We start from the raw sequence: 1,707 nt of genomic DNA, 5'->3' as shown, positions 1-1,707 counted from the left end.
AGCATGCCAACAAACAATCAATGCAAAAATGTAAACTCACATGTATTTCCACATACATCCTAGCATCACAGTGCCTCTTTAGCTTCCGCTGACACTTAATACAATCCCAGGGAACCAGGAAAGATTAAAAGAAACTGGGTATCAAACCATATAAAGAGCACATACATAGCACTAGAAAACACAAAATAAAAAAGAACAAAATTTGTGAGGATATAAACTACAAATTCAAAAGCATAATAGTAATAATAGCATTAATCCAAACATGCAAAACAACCAGTAAAGTTGTATCAAAAACCTTCCTCGAATGACCTTATAGATTATCCAAAGCCGCTAAATGCATTTGAAGACTGAAGAGAAATGAGAAATAATGGATATCAACGATAAGACTTCTGGAACCTAGCACGAGCACCACGACCACCAAACTTTTTGGGCTCACAGCGTCTGGGATCAGCAACAAGCAATGTCCTATCATAGCGAACAAGAATGTCCTTAATCTCCTTCTTCGATTGCTCGTCCACGTACTTCTGGTAGAAAGCAACAAGTGCCTTAGCAATGGACTGACGGATAGCGTAGATCTGAGATGTGTGACCTCCACCCTTCACGCGGATACGCATGTCCACTCCGGCGAATCGGTGGCGGCCTAAAAGGAGAATTGGTTCGAAGGCTTTGTAGCGGAGGATTTCAGGTTGAACCAACTCGATGGGGACACCGTTGATTTTGATGAGACCTCGCCCACGCTTGCAGTGGGTCACTGCCACTGCTGTCTTCTTACGCCCGAAACATTGGACCGATTCCATAGGAGATGCGACTGCTGCTGCCATGATTCCTCTTATTTGATCCTTTTTGGAGAAACCCTAACCCTAGAGATACAATGGCATTGAGACGGGGACGGAGAGAGTGAATCAGGGAATTTAAGGGGGTTAGGGTTTTTGAACAAGCTGTAGGCTTTTCTTTTGGGCCACATCAGACTGTCCGGCAATTTGGGCTGGACCAGCAATATTGTAAAAATTGCAGGAGCGCCTCTTTTTAACCTGTAGCCGCTTTGTCTTTATATTTGCACCCGTACCTGGTTTTTGTTAAAATTCATTTGAAAAGATTATTTTTCCCTTATTTATTAAAAAACTACTTTCTCTCCAAGTATACGCTAGTCCTCTACTGTCTCTGTCTCTCTCTCCTGTTATTCGCGTTTTGTGATTTGTTCTTCTTTGAATCACATTGTTATTCGCGTTGTTGTTTTGATTTTTCAACTGCTAGTCGTCGTTGTTCCCACATTACATTTAATCACAGGTACATTGCATTAACTTTCTGGGTTTTATTTTACGATTTAATTTCTGGTTTTGGTTTTGATAGTCATATATTTATGATAAAATATTTTTTAGCGTTTAGTTTGATAAGTGAATTAGTTTTACTTTTACGATTGTGTTTTTAGGTTTTTTGAGCGAGTGTTTATGTTGTTGATGAAAATTCTATAAATTCTTCTGTGATTAGACGTCCAAATTTTTAAAAAATTTGAGAGTTAAATAGATGATACTATTTAGGAGCTGAACTATTATTTGTTTTATAATAGTTCAATGATACATTAGATAGGAGCTGAAGTTTTTTTCATGTTTTGGCATTATTTTTGGATTTGAATTTGTGTTTTATTTTTTGTAAAAACTACAGCATGTTTTCTGCTGAATGTTTTGTGTTTGCAACTGGTGAAGTTCA

At 38.0% G+C, this 1,707-nt stretch overlaps 1 protein-coding gene across 1 annotated transcript; it reads right to left on the bottom strand.

Annotated features, from left to right (window-relative positions):
* Nucleotides 1–201: 201 nt before the first annotated feature.
* Nucleotides 202–914, bottom strand: LOC104239251 (small ribosomal subunit protein uS9-like). Its single transcript, XM_009793836.2, has one exon. The coding sequence runs from the start codon at nucleotides 819–821 to the stop codon at nucleotides 375–377; it is 447 nt and encodes a 148-aa protein (XP_009792138.1). The 5' UTR covers nucleotides 822–914; the 3' UTR covers nucleotides 202–374.
* Between the last annotated feature and the right edge of the window lie 793 nt (nucleotides 915–1,707).

Source organism: Nicotiana sylvestris, chromosome 12, assembly GCF_000393655.2.
Source record: "Nicotiana sylvestris chromosome 12, ASM39365v2, whole genome shotgun sequence".
Classification (NCBI taxonomy): domain Eukaryota; kingdom Viridiplantae; phylum Streptophyta; class Magnoliopsida; order Solanales; family Solanaceae; genus Nicotiana; species Nicotiana sylvestris.
The sequence above is the reverse complement of the archived record's forward strand: the minus strand, read 5'-3'. Positions and strand labels throughout refer to the sequence as shown.